This window comes from Solanum stenotomum, chromosome 11 (genome assembly GCF_019186545.1).
Source record: "Solanum stenotomum isolate F172 chromosome 11, ASM1918654v1, whole genome shotgun sequence".
Taxonomy (NCBI): Eukaryota; Viridiplantae; Streptophyta; class Magnoliopsida; order Solanales; family Solanaceae; genus Solanum; species Solanum stenotomum.
In genome coordinates this window covers 17,601,834-17,627,042 of record NC_064292.1, presented here as the reverse complement: position 1 = coordinate 17,627,042, position 25,209 = coordinate 17,601,834, and the positions used below count along the sequence as shown (strand labels likewise).

Below are 25,209 nucleotides of genomic sequence, written 5' to 3'. Positions count from 1 at the left end.
CTCGATTTGTTTAGAATGAGTCATCAACCTTGGTATGTCCATCTTCTTGATCAATATGGCAATTCTACGCTCTTTGATCACCATTTCGGAAACACCCGAAACAAACTTACTCATACAGACTCTAGAATCAACAACCATAGCAAGAGAATTTTTGGAAAATTGAGTGAACTTCAAAGAGTATTCCTTCACACTCATATTACCTTGCCTCAAGTTGATAAATTCTTGCACTTAAGCCTCCTTCATCTCAAGAAGAAAGAACCGTTCAAGAAATACCTCTTTGAACTTGTCCCAATCCAAGGACCCACATCAATATCTTTTACATCCTTCAATTAAGCAAACCACACTTGAGCAACCTTTTTTAATTGATAAGTGGTCAAGTTTGCCTTTTCCACGAGAGTCACTCCCATAATATCCACAATCTTTTGAATCCCCTGAACAAACTCATGTATGGATCCTTATCCATTTTTAACCATGGAATTTTGGAGGATTCACCCTTTTAAAGTCTCTAATCCATGTTGTTAACATACCCACATTTGGGTTCATAAGATGCTACCCCAGGATGCGGACGCGGGACCTAGGATCACGAGTGACCCCAAGCTAACCCTACTGGTATATCGTAAGCATACTAAATAAACTGAAGTAAGAAAAGACTGTATGAAAGCTAAGTCATAAGATAAACTGAAATGAAATGATGGGGAATACCCATAACTATCTGAATATAAAAAAAAATTAAAAGTTTAACAACAACTGAAAGGTCAAACTCAAATGCTAAAGCTGATTCTAACTATGTCTGAAATAAGCCTCTAACTGACTAGAAGTGCTAGGACATGCCCCAACTAAATCTAGCAAATCCGAACATAAAGACTAAAAGCAAAAGAAACATGTATGTCGTCCTCGGAGAATGATGACTCACCACTGCTACTGCTGAGCTGAAGATCGGGAACCGATTTATGCGTGATCTGAAAACTGAGGACCTGAACCTACATCACGAGAAGATGAAGCGCAGAGTATGCATCAATACTTGAAAAGTACTAAGCATGTAAGATAGAATAAATCTGAATAATATACATAACTGAACAAAGCATATAACTGAGAAATGACATGAGATAAACATGATACTATACTGAAAATACTGAACATGAACAAACAAATGCAATGACCAAGTTTATAACATGCTGAAACTGAATACTAAATTGTAACTAATAACCTGGTCAATGCAATAGAATCTGACTGTGGAGCTACTAATAACCGACATAAAACCACATGAGCTAAATGTGGAGTTTGATGTATACGCCCTATCGAGAGGACCCAATATACCCTGTTAGAGATATAGAGGCATGACTGACGTGATCACTAAACTCATGCCACAGATGGGACCTATAACCTATGAGGGCACGTAGTTCTAGGACTTGAGGGTGACTGGCCCTAGTCCAACTCGGTATAAAGCCTTGTCACGACCCAGGAGTTCCCCCTAGATGTCACACGACGTACAAAACTTCGAAAAGCCTCATACAAGCCTCTTAGTATATCATGACATAAGATAATAGGAAATGGTGCGGAAATTTAAAACTTTTTCTTTTACAATCGAAGTCTTTTATAAAAACAAGCGGAAGTCTACACTTTGTCTCAAACCATCTATAACCATTGAAACTAACACTTTGGGACGCAGCCCATACAAAAGCTCTAAACATAAAATGAAAGACTTAAAGGACATAGTGGTCAAGCCCTCGAACACTATGAGAACTTACCAAACTTCTTCTTGATCGATTATAATCCTAGCCACGAGGATGGAAGCCGGTATCTCCAAACCCTACACTTTAGGAAAAATGTAGAAAATATGGGTTAGTACAAAAATACACTAAGTATGATAGCCATGCATAAAATCCTTGAAAACGTGCTAAAAAGGACACTTTTAGTTGAAAAGCATGCATTTACCAAGTTTGAGATATATCAGGCACTTTTAGTGTAAAAGCATAAGTCACATGCATATTCAACATATAAATCATTATAACATTAATATAATCATCTCATAAGTAACCCTAAGTTATAATTGTGCAATGTATAGATGAACATCCCATGATCCCATCTATACTAAGTTCCACTTTTAGGACACCATATTCATACTTACCATTCTATGTTCTCATATTTAGTTAATACTCATAGACAAGAAACATTCACATTTAATAATTCATGTCAATGAAAAAAACTCATAGCAACAATCCAAGTTAAGCATTCATCATTTCATAAGTCATTATACATTGAGGAACACACCATAACTACTCTTAAAGCCAACTTGTGCAATGCATGGATGAAGTCCTATACCCCCACCCACACTTCATATAACTTTTTGAGTAACCATAGTACATAACTCATATTCTTGTTCATAGTGGAAATTAGCCTTAACCGACATAGACCATGTGAGCTTAACATGGAATCCGGTGTCATGCCTCACACCAAAAAGAGGTGTCCTACTTGCCTAAGGTAGAACTAAAATGTATTAGCTTTTAGGTGGATCCAATAGCTAAATAACCTACCGGGGTACATAGTTTATGGGATAAGGAGATTGCTTCTAGAAACCCCAAGCTTACTTAATGGGGGAACTTCCATCTCATGAGATTACCTTTAGAAACCCGGCCTTAACGGGAGAGCCTCTATCTCATTTTCATTATCCACTCGGTGCTAAGCATAATTCCCATGAAGTATTTATTGAATCCTAACTTGTTTCAGTAGGATAGCTCATTAGATCATGCGTGAGAATAAACTTTCACAATCCATATCTTCATGTTAGATTCAATTAGGTGAGAACTGACTTTCAACCTCGAATCTTCATTATGTGAGAAAACCTTTCACATCATGTTCATTATGTGTTTATGAGAATAACCTTTCAATCAACACAATATATTATCATAATCATGATCATGTACATTTCATGCATAGTCATGTGTAAGGGTGTATATGAGCTTAGCCTTTCAACAACACCATAGTTACATCATAATCATGTTCATGCATGTAGTGTGTGTGAGAGATTTTCCTTTCAATGACACAAACAACAATATCATCATCATCATAGACACTTCACTCTCAAAGTGTTCATAAAACATGTACATAATCTCACAATCATGCATAATTTTCATATCTTGCATTCAAGGATCATAGATCACATTAAATCAATACATCTAGAATTCACTACATTAGACATGAATATAATCATAGTTCAAGTAGTTCAATTACTACATACATAATTTCATGTACTCATATTATAGGTCATGTGGGTAAAGTCATTCCACAATAATGCCATATACAATTCAACATAAATAATAGCTTCCCTCTTAAAGCCTAAACATCATTAGCTCATTTATATTAGCTTTTACCCTTAAAGCCCTAGAAATCATCTTCATACTACAAGTCTTACTCTCAAGCAATACCTCACATGATAATCATCTAAACCTCATTCTCAAGATAATCTAACCACAAGCTTAATTCTTAACCAATTATATTCATATCAGCATATTAACTCAATCTCAACACTACTAATCATGATTCATCATACATTCCTAGATTTCAAGGCATTTTAATCGCATTCTTCATTATTAGGTGATTCTAGTCATCAATCATTATAAAGGTTCAACTTCAAGATTTACTAGTCATGTTCCATCATTTATACTATAACCTAATTCAATTCATGTCTAGAAGCTTCCATTCTTAAACAATTACTACTCATGACATCAATTCTAGAAGACCATCTCTAAGTCTTCAATTTCCTTCTTTAAGGCACAAACCCACATTAGTTCAATTTCATCAATTAACCTAGGGTTGGCCATGGAAAACATGTAATATCATCATAATAACATAACTAAATACTAAATCAATCATAACATTCAATGATTCTATAACATTCTACTTACATAAATCAATACCCACACTTTAAGATTCAATTTGGAAGAATGGGGGATTTCATGTATTCTCGAGGAATTCATTATAAAAATAGTAGTAAATCTTCAATTTGATCATAACATATAGAAAGTAAACCATTAAAATCATTTTTGAAGTGAATCCATGACTTGAAGTAAAACCCTAACTTTTTGGGTAAACTTATCAACGGATCAAAGACTACCATACCTTAGGTGGATAATTGCGATGAATTTGAGGAGAAAATATGGATCCTTCAACCCTAGCTTCACCCTTCTTCTACTTCTTCTTTGGAGTTCTTAAGAGAAAACTTTGGGGGAAAGTTGGTTATGAACTTGGGGTTTTGGGATTTATGAGGTGTATGAGTTAGTTAATGACTTAAAAAGTCTTATATAAGTCTATTAAAACAATATCAAATGACCCCATATCAAAATAACTAAAAGGGAAATTACCTAAAAAACCCTACACTTGGCCGAATTGAGGCAGCCTATAGGCATGACCCACGACCAAGCACCACGGACCGTGGGTGGGTCTACGGGGTGTGCTGCAGGTCTGTGGTTCATGGTATGCAGCTCCTCACCTTGGACCTTGATCTACGACCACCTTCCACGAGTTTGTGTGGATGGACCTACGCCCCGTAGGTCCCATCCGTAGGTCACCTTTTTGGGCAGTTTTGGGGTTAGGCTTGAGAGTCCTCCTCAAGGACCCTTGGTTGGTCCTTGGGAAGGCATACCTTGATGCTTAACCCCTAAACCCCTCATCCTAAGTACGGGAAACCATTTTACGATTCTAACCCACATATCAAACTCTCAAATTCTAACGCAAGGCTCTAGTTTCACCTACTAGTTTTCGGGGTGTTACAAGCCTACTCCCAACTGAATATGTGAAATGTATAACATACTGAAGTAAACTAGATAGCTCAATTACTGACATGCAAACTCTGAGAATGCAACAATTATAACTGATAATGTGACATTCGTAAACTGAAGCATGTATATATATTTAGACTAACCTAGCATGTGTAATTTATGAACTAAACGAATCTACACAACTAAGGTTCTGAATAACATGTAAGAAACTAAGCACCAATATGATAATCTGATTTGGATCATTCTAACAGCTAAAACCCAACAATTTCTAGCATTCAAGAAACCCTAGGTCTAGATAATATTAAGGGAATCGTGATTCTGACTAAAATCTAGGGACCTAATGGGTGAAAGGAACCCACTAGTTAAATCCCACATACCTGGTGATGAATTTCATAGAGAAATCTTTCGATTTCGGGGTAGGAACTGACAGAACCTTGTTGCGTTCTTGAACTAGGGTTGCTCAACTTTTTCCTCTATTTTGCTCTAAGTTTCACTTGATTTTGGTGAATAATTGATTAGGTTAGGTTCTAATTAGTTTACTAGGCTAAGATTGACCAAAACTACGTACTTTAGAGGTTAACCGATGTAGTTTAGGGGTCCAACACATAGGGAAAAGACCAAACGACCCCTGACTTAAAAACTATCGGGGTCACCGACAGACCAGACCAACGGTCCACTCTGGCGACCGTCGACGGGGTTTTGGGACTGACATCTGAGGGGTCTGATCCACGGCCCGTGGTCTGACCAACGGTCTGTGGGTCCAGCCGTGGGTCGACCCTTAGACAGTTTTCCAGACTTTTTCTGGGAGGGGATTGCAGGTGGTGACCCACAAACCACCAAGTCTGTGGGTGACAACCGTTGGTTGCACCTGTAACTTCTGGAAAATCTGCTGGTTTGGTCTATTTAGGATACGGGGTGTTACATCTACCACCTCTCTATTAGCTTATGCGATCATAGTTTGAGCAAACACTTGGAAAGCAACCCTAAACTCTGCATGAGACACTTGCTCGGAAAAGGATCAATCGGATCTTAAAGAACTTCGGGTTCCACATTAAAGTTCCTTATCACATAAGTTCTTCTTGGAGGCATAGAGCAAGAGTTAGAAGTAATCCCTTTACAGAGTTTAACTTTATCGCACGACTTTAGAGTAATTAAAGAAGTGAAGTTTCTTAAATGTCTCATAGCCTCCTATTCATAAATGTGGCGTGCTTCACACACATGAATAAAATTCTAGCAAATGTGACTTGTTAGACACCTATGACTCTTTATAAACCGGGTTCTAATACCAAGTTTGCCATGACCTAATCTACCTCCTAGACGTGACATGACAAAAAGAATCCCGAAAGACTCTAAATAAGTCTCTTGACATAATCATGACACTAAGATAATAACATAATTAAAATAAAGTATAAAAGTGAAATATGAGTCTCAAAGCTATATCTCGTAAGATACCAAAATCAGAGTACAAAGACGGTAAAATGCAGAAATCTACTAAGCCTGACAGCAAGCCTCTACTAATTATAGTTGTGACCAGGACAAACCCTAGCTCATGAATAGTCTGAAAACTTAAATGACATAAAGTAATAGAAGAAATGTGTGTCAAGGTCCTCGAATCATGAGGACTCACTACGAGCTAAGAAACATTGATAAATTTGATGCTAGCCATGACCAAATGGAGGAATATCAGAACCTATATTATGAGACTATATATGCACACGAGATATATGCATCAGTACCTGAAATATACTGAGTATGAAGAAAGATGCATGAGTATAAAACATGATGATGTGATAAATATGAAAACATAGTAATATATGACTAAGAAAAACATATAAGTTGAAGTCATAAGGCATAAACCTGATCAATGTAATACGTAGAAATCATAACATAAACTTAAATCATAATTCTGAGAGAAAGTCATAAACTATTGTGAAAGCTATATTTTTTTGTGTGGGAGATACCGTTAACCGACATAAATCATGTGTGGCATAATATGGAGTCTAATGTACTACTCCCACACCGAAAAGAGAGTGTCCTACTTGTCAAGGTAAGAACCATGTTTTCTTAAGCTTAGGTGGATCCATTAGCTAATGTCCAATCGGGACAAGTCCTATGGGTGCACATAGTTATGGGACAAAGGGATTGCTACTAAAGAACTCTGTCTCTTTAAACTGGTGAGCCTCCATCCCAAAGTCCACTCGGTGCTAAGTAAACTCCAAACGGGAACAAACATAATCATATTATAATCATAATACTTGAAATAGTAAGAATCCAGTAATACCAATTCAATCATAAACTTCATATCATAAAATAGTTCCTTCCAAAATCATGATTTCATATCATACTCAGAAAACACTTATCTAAAGCATCTAAATCATGATCATCTTTTCATAAAGATAATACTTCAACACCGAAAAGAGAGTGCCCTACTTGCCAAGGTAAGGACCATGTTTTCTTAAGCTTAAGTGGATCCATTAGCTAATGTCCAATCGGGACAAGTCCTATAGGTGCACGTAGTTATGGGACAAGGGGATTGCTACTAAAGAACTCTGTCTATACTAACTGGTGAGCCTCTATCCCAAAGTCCACTCGGTGCTAAGTAAACTCCAAACGGGAACAAGCATAATCATATTACTTGAAATAGTAAGAATCCAGTAATACTAATTCAATCATAAACTTCATATCATAAAATAGTTCCTTCCAAAATCATGATTTCATATCATACTCAGAAGACACTTATCTAAAGCATCTAAATCATGATCATCTTTTCATAAAGAGAATACTTCAATTGGAAGCAACATTTTCATAAAACACATTGACACTTTCTAAAAGCATCCTTGATTTATAAATTTCATAATTCATAAGACGTGCATAAATCTCAAAACTCAGTTCATAATCATGAAGTATTCATATAGCACAGGTTTATGACAAAATCATTAAAAACATGTAATTATGATCAACTCATACACAAAAAATCAATTATGAAGAAGAAACTCAATTACAATTGAACTCGTAAAGAATCATGCAAACCTTAAAATTTTGGGTAGGAATCATAAAAGAGAAATATGATTTTTTGGTCTCAGTGGATGAAAAGGGATCCATTGATGAATTTCCCATATACCTTGATGAATCCTAGCTTTGTGATTGGACGAGGAGACTTGAAGCTTGAAGAACCCTAATTTACCTTCAGAGAATCCTTGGAGAAGAAGACTTGAGAGCTTTCGGGGTGTTGAGAGAATGACAGAGAATAAGATAATTTTGAAGTGTAAAATTAGTTATAGGGATTAGAAATAGTCTAGAAATGATGTAGTTTATGAATTAAAAAGGTAGGAAAAGACCAAATAACCATAAGCTAAAATTGTCAGAGTAACTCTATGAACCCACTTATGGTCCGTACAATGGACTACAGACTGTATTGGTCATTCATAGACAACTTTACCGGAGACCACACTTTTTGAACTTGAACCACAAACACGCTTCTATGAGCCGTCAATCCTTCCACGCATCGTAATTCCTCTCGTACAACTCAAGTCAATAATTTCACCCAAGTATGATCCATCCTATAGGAGCCACCTTTTTATGACACATACAAGTGTCTACATGCCATCCTATTGTTCTGTAGAAACATTTCAAAGACTTGATCAATTTTCAATTTCTAGGGCTCATTCCATGATTGGTTCATGCGGCTCGTACAACCTTCCATGGTCCATACAAGGGCTTGTAGAACTAGTGCACCAATAACGTTTCTGTATTTTTTTTTTCCAACTCAAATTTCTAATTTTTGAGGTGTTATAATTAGGTAAATTGATTTTAAAAGAAAAGAAACACGAATATGGTTATTAAAATATGGTTATTAAAATTAATATTTTTATCAGAAATATAACATGATCAAAAGAATAATAATAATAATATATTTATCAAGACAGAGACATATTTGACCCATTAGGTAACAATAGAAATATTTTTGAACCGAATTATTAGCAATAAAGATATTTTTAGACTAAACTATTGATGAAAAATGCATTTTAGATCAAATTATTAGCTAAGAATATTATTTTTCAGTTTCACAAAGTTCAAAAGCATCTAACCCTTGTCCATATTTTTTGTAATGTTATTAATTAATTTGTTGAGAGGGCGGAAATTAATTTGTATGTTGCCCTCTAAGTAGAAAATAGGCAGACTAAACTAGCATGTTTGGATTGACTTATTTTAAATATTTCAATGTATTTTTTAGTGTTTGAATATAATAATAAAATATTTTCAAGCACGTATATTAAAGTCAAATAGAAAAAAATATATTAGTCAAAAATCATAAGTTAAAATTATTACTTATACTATTTTTTTTGGTTTCCCACGAAAAGTGCCACAAAGTCGAAAGTCCCACAGAATCGACTTTGTACCCAGGGAGATTCGAACCTGAGACCTCTACTTAAGGATGAAGGATTACTTACCATTCCACCATAATCCTTTTTGGTAATAACTTATACTCTCTCTTATTATATAAGAGGAGTTGTTGCACTTAGCAAGCACCAGCTCGTAGACATGTGTGCGCCTAGAATTGTTATTGAATTAAAGGGATATAAGTGGGAGTTGTTGCACTTGGGAAACACCATCTCGTCGACATGTGTGCTACTTGGAATTGTCATTGAATTAGAGGGCTATAAGAGGGAGTTGTTGCACTACAAGAACTAGCATGTCGATATGTGTGCTACTTGAAATTGTCATTGAATTAGAGAGATATAAGAGAGAGTAGTTATTGCACTTAGCAAGAACCAATCCGTCGACATGTGTGCTACTTGTAATTTTCATTGAATTAGAGGGATATAGTATGTAGTTATTGCAATTAGCAAGCACCAGCCCATCAACATGTTTGCTACTTTGAATTGTCATTGAATTCAAGGGATATAAGAGGGAGTTGTTGTACTTAGCAAGCACCAGCCGTCGACATGTTTGCTACTTGGAATTGTCATTGAATTATAGGGATATAAGAGAGAGTTGTTGCAATTAGCAAGAACCAGCCCATCGATATGTGTTATTTGAAATTGTCATTGAATTAGAGGAATATAAGAGAGAGTTTTTGCACTTAGCAAACATCAGTGTTGACATGTGTGTTACTTGGAATTGTCATTGAATTAGATAGAAAGATATAAGAGGGAGTTCTTGCACTTAACAAGCACCAACCCGTTGACATGTGTGCTACTTGAAATTGTCATTGAATTTAAATAGATATATGAGAGAGTTGTTGCACTTAGCAAGCACCATCATGTCAACATGTGTACTTGAAATTGTCATTGAATTAAAGGGATTTAAGATGAGGGTTTTGACACTTAGCAAGCTCTAGCACGTCGACATGTGTGCTACTTGAAATTGTCATTGAATTTAGATGGATATGAGAGAGATAGTTGTTGCACTTAACAAGCACTAGCCCGTCAACATGTGTGCTACTTAGAATTTTCATTGAATTAGAGGGATATAAGATGGGGTTGTTGCACTTAGAAGAACCAGTCCATCGATGTGTGTGCTACTTGAAATTGTTATTGAATTAAAGGTATTTTTTTTTCATTTCAAGCTCTATACTGTATAGCTAAATGTTGTGATGGTGTTGTACTAATTGTTACATTATTTGTACTTTCTCCCTTATGGACAAAAATATGCAACATATGTGGTTTCCTCCTGCTTATACCTGGCACCACCTGCATTCATGTCACACGTGATTGACAACAAATGTAGGCATGACATGTAGCCACCTATTACCACCACGTCAGTTGTAGATAAATTAACCATATCATATCCAACTCTCTATTTGACTTTACCATTTAATTACTTCAATTTCAATTAAGTCAAATTAGTGTTTACCTTGTCCATTTTACATGTTCATTATTTCAGAAGTATATTTTTATGTTTTATTTTAATTTAATTAGTATATAATTTATCCAAACTTATATAACCTATTTTAGCTATAACTTTTTATTTTTAATTTATATCCTTTAATTATAGCTTTATTATTTTAAATGTCCCTAATATTTATGTAAATTTTATAACTATTTTGACTAAAAAAATCAACGACCGATGAAGAAAAATACTTTAATTATGAATATTCCAATGAGTCTCTTCACATTAGATTTCTGAGGAAAAAGAATGAGATGATTTTAAAAATAGAATTTTAAAATCATTTAATTATTCAGTTAAAGTTCATCAATATTAATACTTATTATCAAAAATATATATAATTTTATATTTTTCACTAAATAAATGATTTAAAATAATTTAATTAACACCATTTAAACAATAAATTTATCGATAACTATTGGCCCGTGACTGCAGGGTTCTTCATAACTAGTTTTTTTTTTATTAATAAGGAGTAATTTATTTTTATTTAATTTTAATTTTATTTTAATTTTATTTTATTTGTAATTTTGATTTTGATGTATATATAATAATTAATAAAAGAGAAAAGAGGACTTCTACAGAGAGAGTGAGAAAACAAAAGGCTGTTGTTGGGATCCCATCTTCCTTAACTTCCAATCCCAGCTTCCTTTTCTTCCTCCACCCACCACCACCACCACCACCATCACCTATACCGCCACGCACCGCCGTTGACGTTCCAAATTCCCACCGTATACTTTTCCCACATATATCAATTATGTCGATCAACATGAAAACTCTAACCCAAGCCTTCGCCAAAGCCTCAGCTAAAGCCTCAGCGGTGATCGAGAAAACGGTTCAAACCACCGTACAAGAAGTTTCTGGTTTACCCAGAGCTTTACAAGACTACGATCTCTTAGATCAGATCGGGTCAGCCGGACCGGGCCTAGCGTGGAAGTTGTACTCGGCCAAGGCCCGAGATGGCCATGCCGTGTACCCAAACGTTTGTGTTTGGCTTCTTGACAAGCGAGCTCTTTCCGAGGCACGACAACGAGCAGGGCTATCCAAAACTGCTGAAGACTCCTTTTTTGACATCATTCGGGCTGATGCCGCCCGGCTAGTGAGGTTGAGACATCCTGGTGTTGTTCATGTAGTGCAGGCACTTGATGAGAGTAAAAATGGTATGGCTATGGTTACAGAACCCTTGTTCGCTTCGGCTGCTAATGCTTTGGGGGATTTGGAGAATATTGAGAAAGTTCCTAAGGAGCTTAAAGGAATGGTAATCATGTTATTCTGACTGTCTTTTGGATAATTGTGTAATTAACTGCATATTTCTTTGAATTTTTCATGGCAAGTTTGGATTTTAATAGTGATTGTGATGATTTGAGGTGGTTTAAGTGTGTCATTTTATTTTTGAGGTAATTGTGGTTTTATCACTAGAAAAGAAGGAAAAAAAACGGAAGAGAGAAATTAGATAGTAATTAGTATATTATTGTGTTGTGACGGTGTGACCTAATTAACGTTTTGTGTCATTTCCTTAGTTGATACTTCACTTTTACTTATTTAGATAGTTCACTTTGGGTTTATGGGTGCCATTTACTAACTTATGTAGTAGATGTAAGGTTGACTTTGACAGCTACCACCTACTAGGGATGGTTTGTATTAGACTATCATAAATAGTTAGTTGTAAAATTCACTGCCAAGGCTATTAGGGACTCATTGTATTAGACCAAAAGGTTTTCCTTGCTCTTTTAAGGTCCATAAATTTTTAGTTTTGGCTATCCGATCTTTCTTGGCATGTTTGAAGTTTTTTTGAGTTTTGTTGATCTTTACATGGGTTTTTGAGTTACATTGTGGTTTTATCACAGAAAGAAAGAAAAAAGTGAAAAGAACAAGTGGGTTATTAGTATAGATTTTCGAGTTGCAATAATGTGATGATAACAACTATCTCTCAACCACACCCAAGGGAGTGACCTAATGGTCAATGAAGTGGTGAGGTCTTAGGTCTAAATGCGATTTCTTCCCATTTGTCCTAGCCTTGATGGACAGAGTTACCTGGTATCTGTTGCGGGTGAGAGGTAGCAGGTATCCTATGGAATTAGTCGAGGTGCGCATAAGCGGATCCAGACACCACTCTTATAAATAAAAAGAAGAAGCTCTCTCAACTACTTTGGGATTGATGTGTAGTTAATTGAGCGAATAAATATGATGGTAACTCGGTTTCATTTCCTTAGTAACTGATTAAAAAAAGCTGGATTATTTGAGTGCCTAGACTGATACACCAATCAAGACTAGTACTGTCAAAAAAAGTACTCCCTCTGTTCCAATTTATATGATACACTTTCCTTTTTAGTCAGTCCCATCAGGAATGACACATTTGCTTATTTGGCAAATATTTAATGACACTATCGGTATTTTACCAATGTTGGGTCCCATTTATTTGACAAAAAGTCCATAAAATTGTACTTTTCTATGGAAAATTCTCTACTTTAAGGGTAGTTTTGGAACATTGCAAGTTCTTCCATAAATTGAGATGGAGGGAGTAGCAAAAATCACAAGAGAAAGCAAATTTCACACAAAGTTGGGAAATAGTTTGCATAGTTCAACAAGTTCTTACTCTACTACTACACGGCCCAATCATACTAAAAAGAAGAGTTTGATTATAGCTCAGAAGGAACTCTAGCTATGTGTCATTTTCATAGTAAATGTTATACATTCTTTTAGGTTTATGTGTGCAATATACAAACTTTACTTTAGATGTAGATTGACTCCGGCCATACGGGACTATTATCATTGGACAAAATGTTTAGATTTACTAACTCAAGATGTCAGATTGACTCTAAAAGCTAGAGGTGGTTTGTATTAGACCAAAAGGGATGTTTAAGTAGTTGATTGGAAGATCAACTTTCAAAGCTGCTAGAAAAAAAAGTTACGAGGGATGGCTTGTATCAGACAAAAGATTTTCCTTGCTTGTTTGATGACATTAAAATTTTGATTTTGGCTTTTGCGGCACATATGTTCTGTCTAGCTGGGTAACAACGTTTGCATCACTGCTTCTCTTTTAAAAGAATCTCACTATATAGAGCTAGAATGTGGTCATAGGTTGTAATTGCTTGGAGAGATTTAGTGGAGAGAAGGTTTCAATTTAGCTTTAAGGAATTTATCTTAGTGGTGCTTGTAACAGTGTCCTTGTCAGTATCTATAAAGAACACGTATTGTCATGAGCACATGATACACGTCTTCATCCCGTGCATATGGTTATTACAATTGTATGTGATGATTCCAGATGTTGGAGTCAACATTGATGTGGAGATTCCTCTTCACCTATCACCACAGGTCATTGTCATCTCCTACGGACAAAGAAGTTCTTGTTGGTGGCAAAATGGGAAGACACAATTTGGACAAAGAAGTTCTTGTTGGTTGCAAAATGGGAAAGACACAATTTAAGGAGTATTTGAGTTTTTGGGAGACTTATGTCTCACTGTAGGTATAAGCATGTAATTTTGAGAACACCTAATTTTGCCTCAAAAGACAAATTATTAGTTGTGGAATGAATTGGCCTGAATAGAGCACAAGAATATTGAAGGATTCATATAATTGGCCTCGATTAGCTTGGGATTGAGTATATATGATGTGTATATATTGACTTTGTTATATACATTGGATTTGGATCACACTGTAAATACTAAACAAAGCAAAAATATGTGAGGATGCTATAGTCAGAGGTGGAGCCAAAGGTTTTTGTGGGTTCTAAATTTTAAGAAAAGGCAGTGAACTCAAGCTAATATGTAATAACCAAAACGAACTAACAAATAAATTACCAATATTTAATATACATGTAAACAAATGATGAAATAAACACTATCATTACAAAATTGAACGAATATCGATCATATAAACGTTTGCTAAAGATCTTGATAATCACCAAAATTACAAATTGCACTTCGAATTGTATGTTTCACTGTGATTATCTTATAATTCGTTATGATTTTTCTAGGTTCAATTTTCTTTTTAAAGTCACAAAATTATCACTTGTCAGCAAATTATCAGAATGATGAAATCACAACTCACAAAATGAGTCATAAAGCTTGTTGAAAGAAAAGCACAAAGGAAGCTTCTCAAACACCTAATGTGCATAATGTGCATTATGCATACTAAATAAATTGATAGAAAAATAATGGAGGAGTGGAGTCTCTCATATAAACATATGCAATAGTAAGTAGTAGAGTTACTTCTTAGTCTAGTCCAATTAATTATTTTTACCCTTAACACAAACACATTAAACAAAAACGAAAATACTTGTAGAACCAAGAATATGTCAGTATTGAAACTTCTTTAATTGTACATAATCTTAAAGTAATTTATTTACAAAATATATCCTTAAGATTGTATATGGTATAGTACATATTTTTGTCGGGGATTTTGGCGATAAAATTTTAGAAGTAAAACAGGAAAAATTGACTATAAATGATCAAAATATGAGACATTCATAGAATCAATGATTAGAAATCAACTTTTCATTAAATTACTACACATTATAATAGGCAAATAAATTAAAAAATAATAAGAGGAAGAGAGGAGAAAAGAAAATATGTATAGGAAAAAATTGAGGCAGGTGAGGTTCGATCCCATATTTCACAAAAATTGAGGACTTTGATTGCCTGTCAATTACCACCGAACCAATACTTCTGTTTGTTTGTGGGTTTACACCTAAACAACTATGGATATTTACTGATTTTTCTAGTACAAATACCAAGTCTATACAAAAGCTACTGGGTTTTTCCGAACCCCCCACGTAAAACTTTAGCTCTTCCCCTAGCTATTGTTGCTCTTTTTTTAAGTAAAAGAGGTATTGTATTGACATTGGGAAACCAATGGGAAGCCAGCTCTGTTGAAACAAAAAAGTGTATACCTGTTTGGCATCAGCTATGCCTAGAATCTAGAACATCTCGTGTGGAGCTGGAAATGCGGAGCTGGACTGGCTACGGAGCATAGAGCAGGAAAATGTCTCCAGTTGTCATGTGAACCTGATAGAAGGAAAGGAACCTTAGAGCTTTTGAAGGCCCATAAATTTAAAAAGAAGAAGAAGAAAAAGGACGAGAAAAATTAATGTTCGACCTTGTTCCCCCCCTCCCCCCCTTTTTTTTGCATATCTGTGAAGTACACATATCACTCCTGCGTGTATTGATGAGGATTGGGTTTCTCGAGAATTATAGATTTGTAGAACTTTCCTTGTCAATCTTTCGTATTCTGGTATCACCTTTTGCTAGTAAAATTTCATTTGCTTATCAAAAGAAAAAGAGTATAGTTAAGGGATTGTCAACTCTGGAAGATATGAAAAAAATAGTTGTTAGAAGTTCTCTAACATACTGGTAGTATACAAAATAATAAACCATGTTTTAGGTTCTCACAACAAGTGTAATCTCACAAAGTGGATTCAGAGCCTGCATTTTAGGCTCTCACCCCATCAAAAATATTTTTGCGGCTCTCAATAACTCCGCTATATATAAAACCAAATATTTCTTAACTATCTGGAAAGGGTGATAAAACAAGTAATTGGTGATTGAGTAGATGGAGTCTTGCAGTAACTCCCTTATGTTTAGAAGCCTAAGCTTCTGATAGGTGACTGTATTAATCATTTCATCTCCTTCCCAAATTCACGCCATCTGTGAGGATTGTGTGAGTGTACATACTTGAGTTTTACTTGTAAATTTAGATTTTTAAGGAACACTGAATTTGGTATGTTTGTGTAATAAAAGATGCAAATTATCACCTTGTGTCTCTTGTGAACTGTGATTTAGCACTCGGTCATACTGGGTACTTTCCTGATGCCATCTTGCTTCATGCAGGAAATGGGGTTGCTTGAGGTTAAACATGGTTTGCTCCAAATTGCAGAAACCTTGGATTTCCTCCACAGCAATGCTCGTCTAATTCATCGGTCTATATCACCTGAGGTATTTTTTTTTCTTTCTCATTTTCTAACTATTTATGTCATTACCTCGGTGTTGGTTATGCATTGCTATCATGCATATTATTGATATGAAACCTTCCATTTCTCAACTCAAAATATACATTTAAAGTACAAATATAGAGATGACCAAGGTCGTGAGATACTGTTGCCAAATATATCCTATATCGGTAGCGAAGTGTTTCTTTTGTTGTTCGGTGCACTAGAAGAGGAGGAAAGAAGCTCTTTCTAGAGCTTGTATACTATTCACAACTCATTTCGTATTGTCCCTACTGTGAAATGTTAATTGTTCATTATTATGTTCTCCTATTTGTCCCTTTTCCTCTTAACACTATGTTATCACATCTAATTGTTAAGGTATTATTCTCAACCATAATTCTAGTGATTAAGTGTGGCCTCTTGGTTTAGGAAAGAAATACGGCAAGGTTATATTATGTTAGTTAAATGCTATGGTAGGTCATGTAGCTAAAGATTACCTGGCAGCAGTGTTGTGAAAGCAGTAAGCGAGGCGAGGCTTAGCAGGTAGCGCTTCTAGGGTGTGGTTCTGAGCTTGATCATCTATACAATGTTACCTTAATAAAAAAAACACAGTCAGACAGAGCTTGTGTTGCACCCAAGGTGTGGCCTTAGTGGTCAATGAGTTGGGTATAAATTTTGGAGACGAGGTTCAAATTCTAGTAGACACAAAAAACACTGATATTTTTCCATTTGCCTAAGTAGCCTTGGTAGGCAGTGACCCGATATTTGTGCTAGTGGGAGGTAGTAGGTGCTGATGGAATAGTCAAGGGCGCGCCAGCTAGCACAAACACCACTGTTATAACAAAAAGAAAATAAAGAGAGGTTGTGTTGTGCATTCAAAAAAGGGAAATTTATGTTTGAAGAAGTAAATTGTTTTACTAGCATAAGGGTTAAGAGTAATGGTAGACTTTGTTTTGCTTTTTTTGAGAAATAAACAATGGTGCTGATGACTGCAAGGTTGGCCATTTAAGATGTTTTGGAGGCTAATGGAGTCTATTAGGGATTTCTTGCAGAGTTATGTGGAAGATTACCATAAATGTTATGCTAGTACCATTCTTGTATTCCGCCAGTTTCCTTTTTTGTGATACACTTTCTTTTTTGATCTGCTCCAAAAGTGACCTTTTTACATTTAGAAAATAATTGAAACTTTAAACTTTTCATTTTACCCTTAATGAGATGATTTGTGTTACACAAATGTGTATGACTTGTTTTAGACCACAAACCCTTATTTCCTTTTTAAACTCTCTATGCAGTCAAACACCGTCACATGAAATGAGATGAAGGGTCTTCTAGAGCAGTATAATAATCTAATTCCCTTATTTAATCGTCCTTGGGGGGAGAATGGGTTCTTGCATATATAACTGCAAGTTTGTCAAATGAAATGACTTTTTTTCTTCTTGTTGTGATAAGTCTTGCTTTTTGAAACTGGTAACTACTGTACAATAATAAATATATATAGCAAAACAATACATTAGTTGTACTGAAACCATATTTATGCATGTACTCAAGGCACTAAACTTATCTAACTTTATATTGAATCTAGGACATCAATAATAGACTTAGTGTCATTTGAATATATCTGTTTACACCAAAAACACAAGAGCATGAGACAATTCAATTTGATTATTTGCATACAATTCTCTGTACCCTCAAAGCATCTTGAATTTCTTTTCTTTGTTCCAAATTGTCCACCAGATGCAAGCAGGGAGGGACCTTTTCCCTTCTATTCCTGTTATTTGGCAGTGTTCCACCTTCCTCCCAACTCTGTAAAGCTTCTGTGATCTTCCCAGGCATAATGAAAATTCTCCATAGTTGTTCTGTCACCCTGCAATGTAGGAATAGATGGTTAACTGTCTCTGCTTTAACTCCACACAAAAAGCATCTGGAGCACATTGTGATCTTTCTTCTCATTAAATTGTCCTGAGTGAGGACAATTTCCTTCGCCAAAATCCACACAAAATGAGCTACTTTGTGTGAGATATTAGTCTCCTAATATGCTTCCAAGGCCAAATATCGATCTGCTGATTAGACTGGTTCATCTGCGTTCACTTTGAAAGGACCACTGTTGTTACCTTGCCACCCCAATACATCTTCCCCTGCCTGGAACCCACTGAATTGTTCGAGAATGCTGTAAAATTTTGTACCCTGTCCATCTCTCAGTCATTGAGTTGTCTTCTAAATATAAGATCCCATCCTTGAGGTGTCCACATTTCTGCTAGTTTCCTCTGTTGGTGAATAACCAGATTGAAAATCTTTGGATATTGCTTTTTCTGATTTCTATTTCATGCCAGTTGTCCTCCCAGAAGCTAGTTTTGTTACCGTCATGGACTTTAATCTTTGTATTGCTCTTTAGTTCACTCCAAATGCCCTAATGGACCTCCATAAGCTAACCCCATATGGTGTAGTAACTTCTTTAGTCATCCATTTGTTTTCCTCATATTTTGCATTTATGACTTCACCCCATAAAACCTAACTTACATTTGAAAGCCTCCAGTGCCATTTAATTTTCAGTACTTTGTTGTGAATGTTCAGGTTCCTGTATCCTAGTCCCCCATATTTCTTTCCAATAGTAAGAGTTTTCCATGTGACTAAATGGTACCCTCCCTTTTTTTCGTTACCCTACCACAAAAATTTCTCCTATACTGTACAACCTTTTGATGACCCCTAATGGAATTGAGAACAAAGACATCATGCATGTAGGAAGAGCATCTAAAACTAAGTTAATTTGTGTCGATCTACCGATCAGAGATAAGTAATGTGTCGTCATCTGGCCAATTTCTTCTCACATTTTTCAATGACACTATCCCATATTCCTTTGGAAGTAGATTTAGCTCCCAAAGGCAATCATAGGTAAATAGTTGGTGAAACACCAACTTTTCCACCTTAATTTCCCCCAAGTGTTCCATCTTTTGGACTTTGTTCACCCGTAAGTACCTCAATTGGTCTTCTTTTGCATCACAAAAAACAGGGTGTCATCAACATACTGAAGATGTCACTTTCGTACTACCCCTACAACTTCTAGCCATTACGAAACCTTGAATCCACCCATTTTGATAGGAAGTGTCCTTATGCCTCATTTGTTTTCATTAAGAGTAAGACATTTGAATGTGAATGAATATCAAAATGATTAAGATGTTGTCTCTAGATATGAACACCAAATGATTAAGATTGTTTGTTTTTCAACATTTGAATGCGCATAATTTTCTTATTTGTAAACATAATAAATATACAAATCAAATAAAAAAAGTAGTTAAATATTAAAAAATATAAATTTTAATAAAATAATATCATTATTTGATTAAAAAATATGAAACATTTATGTTTGCTAGTAATGGTGGATATGTTTTGTGGTGGTAGTGGTGGTTGGTGATGTAGTGACTGGTATGATGGTGGCGGTTGGCAGTGGTGGTGGTGCCTATGATGGTGAAGTTGGTTATTGTTAGTAGTTGTTGGTGTTGATGGTGGTGGCTTAAGTATATGTTGTGGTTGACGATGTGTTGGTGGTAGTTGGCGGTGGTGCTGGTTGATGGTGGAGGTGGTTGTAATAGGAATCGGTTGAAGTGATGGTAGTGGCTGATAGTCATGGTGACGGTGGTGGCGAAGGTGGATATAATTATAATAATGGAGGTGGAAGAATGAAGGTGGTAGTGACTGACGTTGGTGGTTGGCAGTGGTGGTGATTGTGAAGACAGAGGTGGTTGATGATTGGCGTCGACAATGGTGGTGGTGATTGTGATGACAAAGGTGTTAGTGGTGGTGGGCTGGTAATTGTGGATTCAATGGTGGTGAAAATTATCCACACAAAAATATCTCTTAATGATATTAAGATTTTGTTCAAGATATTAATGATCAAGACCTATTCCGACCAAATAAGTCCTTAAATCTTAATGTAAACAAATGTACTTAATGACTTAAGGTCTGAACCATTCAAATAGTGCAAACAAATGAGTCCTTAATATGCTTTGTAATCTTCCAATAGCAAGAGCGGGAAGCTTCTTGGCACAAATTTTAGATTGTTATGGTTTAGATGTCACGGTCGTGTCTTTCTACACCTGGAAAATGACAGGTCATTACTCCTTGTGTTATAAAAAAATTGTTTCTTTTAAGGAAAACAAGTTGGAATTTATACCTTGTGTTGGGATGTGAAAATGCAAATTGATTTTCCATAGCTAATTACTTTTGCAGACTATTCTCATCACTTCAAATGGAGCTTGGAAACTTGGTGGTTTTGGTTTTACCATATCAGTGGATCAAGCAGCTGATTTATCCAACATGCAGGCTTTCCATTATGCTGTGAGTAAATAATTGCTTGGAATTTTAAATGTTGCCATTCTCAAAAAAATAATTCTAGGATTTGGGAGTTCATGTTTTATTTGACTTGAACTTACTATGCTTCATCAAGTAAAACAAAACTTACTGTTTGACATGGCTTGTATTTTTCCATGAATTCATTATTTCCGTTATTTCCTTTTTAATACTGCTTTTGAATGTTATTTACCTTGAGCCGAGGGTCTATCGGAAACAACCTCTCTACCTAAAAGGTAGAGGTAAGGTCAGCGTGCACTCTATCCTCTCCATACCCCACTTGGTGGGGTTATATTGGGTATGTTGTTGAACTTACTGTGCTTTTGGAGAACCTGCTTTTCTTAGTTCACATGTTAAAATTCCTCTGTATTGCAAAACTTACCATCAATGCAGCTGTGAACACGGTGATGACACTATCTATACTGTTAACTGCTCCTAAGAGGTTGTTTATGGAATTCTCTATGAACTGACTATGATGCTCGTGGTGTTCAGAAAAAAAAGCTGGGGATTTTTGAAGTTAAATGTGAACGTGGGGTGGGGTGGGTTAGTACGTAGTTCATTTTCTTTCCAGTTGTGTTATGTTTGTCAAGTGCTGATGTGTTCTTTTCTATGTACATTGTAAAGCCTAGACCTCAAATATGACAAGAAGATTTTCAAACATCATGGCATGCTATCATGTCTCTCATCATAGTACATATGGGCCACTATTTTGTTGTGCTTTGATCAAGTTGATATGGAAATTTCTGTTTTTACCTTGTTTTTAAGGAAACAAATATGGTTTGAAATGCAGTAACTTAAAGCTTAGTAGGCATTTGGCCATAGGATTTGGGACCCCAATTTCAAGTTATGGTTTGAAATTAGTGTTTGTTTATGAAATCTGCACAAAAATTGAACTTCAATTTCAAATTAGATTCTCCAAAATGTAGGATTTCAAATTGTGATTTCAAAAATCCGTCTGCGCCCTTTGGACCAATCACAACCTACTAAACTCATTGGATAATGGGTCCTGCCCCTCTACTCTTCTCCACTTAAATACCAGGCTTCGCTTTGCGTGGTGTGGGGCTTGAACCTGCGACCTAAGCCACAAATCCTCCATGTTTTGCCACTCGAGCTAGGCCTTGGGGGCACCCATAAATTTATATTTTGTAAAAAAAAAGCGCATTATTTTAAATTTTGCAAAAGAATAGACTCATGCTCGACGTGAAGATTGTTTGTACCATGTGAATAGTTATATTAAAGAATAATTAGTTACTACTATTGTTGACTAGTGGATCTTTGTAAAATTATGTGTATTTGAAAGTTTGTATAACATGTAATCACAAGTATTTAATTATAAAAGTAACATGGAGATATGCGGTTTATTAGTGCTGCGTTTTAGGATATTATGATACCTTGTTTATGAACTATGGTTTACTCATTTGGTAAAATCGTATAAGAGTTGGGTAAGTTTTATTAATTTTCACAAATTGTGGGGCTTTTATGTTTATGAGAAAAAATATAACTTAATAAATCCAAATTGCATGTCCAAACAAAATTTCAACTTCAAATCAACATGATTTGAAATCACTGAGTTGAATCATGTCCGAATGGGCCCTTAATGCTGGTGTAGGTCTCTTTAAAAATTATATGTGCTTATTGTGCGACTGTGCTAGAAGGTCCATGTTTTTTATACTTTTGATAATGATAATGTTGTTTCTTAATCTTTGGCTGAAGCTGCAATTCGGTCCCTATTGTTTCCATTTCATGCTTGAGATATAATATTTGTGCTTTAATGGGTCTCAGTGTTGGTGGTAATCAAATCCATCATATTTGGAGGACATTTATCTCATATGCTCTAATTTGGTCATGGTCATAGTCATGTGTAAACACTGTTTCTTCCGAATATGAAGAAAGCGTTGCTTCAATTAATCATGCCAAGCCCCATTGCATGCGTGCTTTACAGAAGAGCTCCTTATATGCAGCCGCGTGCTGAATTTTATAGCAGACTCAACCCGTTCTATTGAGAAGGGATAAGGTTACCTGATTGTATGCTGCCACCTCATTATGAAAAGCTCCTTATTTGTAGCAGGTGCTGGATTCTATAGCAGATTCAGCTTGTTCTATTGAAAAGGGAGTAGGTTATGATTAGATCTAGGGTCTAGGGAAGGGTCATACTTCGATTGAGAGGGAGGCAGAGGTGTTGATAGTTGGAAAGGGAAAAGGGGAAGTGTTTGACAACTGGACTGTCTAGGAGGAATCAGTTGGTCGAGGAAGTAAGGCAGTGTAACAAGGATAGTTGAGGTAGAAGGGGGAAGGGTTTACAATAGGCTGGCTTGGGAAGAAAGGTCCAGGGGGGGGACTTATTTCTAAGGTTAGGAAGGAAGAAGTTTTTAAAACTGTGGCTATTGATGAAGAATGTTGCTAGGAGGAGGGGTTGGAAACAAGGAGGTTGTGTTGCGAGAGGGGTGGTAATTGTCCTGGAAATAAGAGATGCTTGTGGTGGGTGGGACGGAGTAGGTCTGACCTTAGGTGTGCTCACAGTTTGGTGAAAAACCAAACCAAACCGATTAAGAAAACCCGTCATTTAGTTTGGTTTGGTTTTAAATTAAAAATCTGACAATAATTGGTTTGGTTTTGGTTCTAGTAAAAGAATCGAAAAAATAACCATGCCAAAACCGATACCTATATACATAAATTTTATAATTATTTGAATATATGATATTAGTTTTTCAAAAATAATCATTAATATTTTATACCTTTCAGTCATTAATTTGGTTTTAGTCTACTTATTTCACATGCACTTATCACTTTAAAATCCCATTTCTTAAAAAATATGCCCAAACCCAATAATCTACGTCTAATTGTATATATGTGGTCTGGTATATTGCCAGATATGCCAGTTTTTAATTTTCTTCGTGAAAGATATCTCTTCAATGACTTGCCCCTTTGATTTCTGAAGTTGATAATTCTATTTAAAGTTTTATATTACTTTTGTGGATGTTAGACATGTGAAGTGGAGGAACCTTTACAATTATGCAACTTAAACATTTTAAAGCTTTGAAATATTGTTGTAAAATAATTGAAGATATAGATACATTCATCTTGTGATAGTAGAGAAATTTGTCGATTCTTAATGTTTATTTGAAATAATTATCTTATGTCTCTGTTGTTTTACTATTGTCAATTTATCATTAGCTAGTTATAAACCGAAAAACCGAACCGAATCGCCAAGAACCAATCCGATGGTTTTTATTTTATTTTATTTGGTTTTACAAATTTAAAAATTGACTAAATTGGTTTCGTTTTGGTTATAATCAAAGAACGATCCAAACCGAACCATGAACACTCCAATCTGACCCTTGCAAATACTGCGTCACTTTTCTTGCATAGCTTTTATTTTAAAATTCTCTTTGCACTCTTTTCTATTTTTATTGGTAAGTTACATGATACATCTCCTTTTAAGTCCTTTCTTTCGTTGCTTTCTCTCTGACTTTTCATTTCTACTTTTTTACTTTTGTTGTTATTACGTTCTTTTTCCCATTGAGTAAAAAGTTTTTGGCCAAAAACATTTTCACCTATTTTTCCTTCCAAACACATCCTAAATACTTTACTGGCTTAGCATGTTTGCTGTATTAAGCTTCTGTATATCAGCGGTCTTTGTGCTGCTTTATAGAAATAAATTTATCTTATACACAAAAAAGAAGGTTTGATTGGGCCACTGAAAGCTCTGAGAACCATTTAATAAGGTCTACGTACATCTTACCCTCCCCAGACTACACTGGGTATGTTGTTGAGGATGAAAGTGGCTCAAACAGAAACAGTGGGAATGAAATTGCATATCGGTCAAATGTAGTGGACCCATAAAGAAAATTCTTGCTATTATTTATGTAGTATGAAAATACTGAAATGGCCAGTTAAGTTAAAAGTTACAAGTCATTATGGCTTCACTCGTTAATTGTGTATGAGACAGAGGGATCCTCTGACATGGCATCCTGTTATTTGGCTTTTCTCCTAAGTAGGACATGCATTTTTTGGACTCTGCAAATACATGAATGGAGTTTATCAAAATACAATATGAAATGATTTTTTTTCACATATTCTGGAGTTCTGCAACTGCGGTCTCTCTCTGTCTTTTCTCATGTCACTTGTTTTCACTTCGCTCACTGATGTTCGTTGTTCCTTTTTAACATTATTGCTTATAAACAGAACATATATGGCTTTGATAAGTCGAGACATTTCATTCAGTTCGCACCATAATGGTGTCAAAGCTATTTATTAAATGATTGAGTGTCTCAA

At 35.5% G+C, this 25,209-nt stretch overlaps 2 protein-coding genes across 3 annotated transcripts in view; both read left to right on the top strand.

The window, feature by feature from the left end:
- LOC125844213 (costars family protein) overlaps positions 1-25,209 on the top strand; it is a 974,123-nt gene that overhangs the window by 471,522 nt on the left and 477,392 nt on the right. The window lies entirely within an intron of this gene.
- LOC125844207 (SCY1-like protein 2 A) overlaps positions 11,241-25,209 on the top strand; it is a 36,875-nt gene continuing 22,906 nt past the window's right edge. The window contains exons 1-3 of the mRNA XM_049523473.1: positions 11,241-11,922; positions 16,493-16,597; positions 20,815-20,922. Coding sequence (XP_049379430.1) covers positions 11,422-11,922; positions 16,493-16,597; positions 20,815-20,922 — 714 coding nt within the window. The 5' untranslated portion in view covers positions 11,241-11,421. The remainder of the gene's footprint in view (positions 11,923-16,492; positions 16,598-20,814; positions 20,923-25,209) is intronic.